General features: G+C 36.7%; 1 protein-coding gene across 1 annotated transcript in view; it reads right to left on the reverse strand.

The window, feature by feature from the left end:
- Positions 1 to 1,211, reverse strand: part of LOC104624663 (ryanodine receptor 2) — a gene marked incomplete at both ends in the record, with an annotated part of 91,782 nt that overhangs the window by 1,980 nt on the left and 88,591 nt on the right. Inside the window, one exon of the mRNA XM_010292096.1 lies at positions 723 to 765. Coding sequence (XP_010290398.1) covers positions 723 to 765 — 43 coding nt within the window. The remainder of the gene's footprint in view (positions 1 to 722; positions 766 to 1,211) is intronic.

Genomic DNA, 1,211 nt, shown 5'->3' on the forward strand with positions numbered 1-1,211 from the left:
TGTCCAGGTATGAAACCCATCAAGATAAGTCACTGGGAGTAGCTCAGCAGATCACCTTTCAGACTAAGAGGGTTACTGGCAAGGGATGTGGGATACATTATGGGATGGTGAAAGAAAAGCATTTGGGGATTACACAGAAATTATTATTGTATGTTATGGGGAGGAAGCAAAGGTAGGAAAAGGGATGGACTGAGGTGATTTGGGGAGGAACAAGTGTGAGAAAATAGAGCGGTAAGGGACAAAAAGGGCTGGATGCATGTATATAGTTTGCTGGTCAGTACAGTTTTCTGACTATGCCCTGTGTCTAAACATCTCAATCTGTCCTATCTTCTTATTACATTCCTATCTAACTCTCTCCTGGGTGAGGGACTCTATTCTGTGGACACGGATGTGAATACATAAATACACACAGACAAAACAATTTACATATGTCGCAATATACATACAAGTGTACACAGAATTCTCCACAGAATTTCAAGAATGTATTTGAATTCCTGTTTTGTACAACAAGCTGTATGTAGAAAAAGTTTCAAAGAATAACTACCCAAACCACACAAAAGTAGTTGTAAGCATGAGGTAAGGAATTCTGTGTATTTTAAAATGGTAAATACAGAAATCTTCACTGAATCAAAGTTATATGTAGAAGTGTAGTCCACATTTCTTAAAACATGAAAATAAACATCCATTAAAACTTCATATATATTTTTAAAAGTAAGCTTTACCTTTCTTTTCACAAATTTGTCCCAATAGTTATTTGGAAAAGACCTGAAAAACACAGATAAACAACATTACATTTTAAAAAATCATGACAAGATGCAGTAGCTACTAAGACGTCATAAAACTTACAAACTGATTTTGTTTCTAAGAGGATCTTTGTCGTTGCTATTGCCAGCTAGTCATTTGTGAAGTCACTGGAATGAAAATTGCCAAGTGGCATTCAGCCTACCATGTTAATGTGGCTGGGGAAGAGGGGCAGGGACTGCAGACAGGGTTCTAAATCAGTTGGATAACACAGTCCCACCAGGTAGAGAGTTGGGACTTTAAATATCTTCCTAAAGGAGAGCCTTCAAGAGACATTAAAAGGATGCAAAGCACAGTTCATTCTCGAACTGACAGCAATATACAATCATCACTCTGCTTGCCAAAATAAATTAATCACTATTTTTTTTCTTTTATGGAACAGAAATAATTTTAAAGCAAAAGCCTGGGAA

This window comes from Phaethon lepturus, unplaced genomic scaffold (assembly GCF_000687285.1).
Source record: "Phaethon lepturus isolate BGI_N335 unplaced genomic scaffold, ASM68728v1 scaffold1678, whole genome shotgun sequence".
Taxonomy (NCBI): Eukaryota; Metazoa; Chordata; class Aves; order Phaethontiformes; family Phaethontidae; genus Phaethon; species Phaethon lepturus.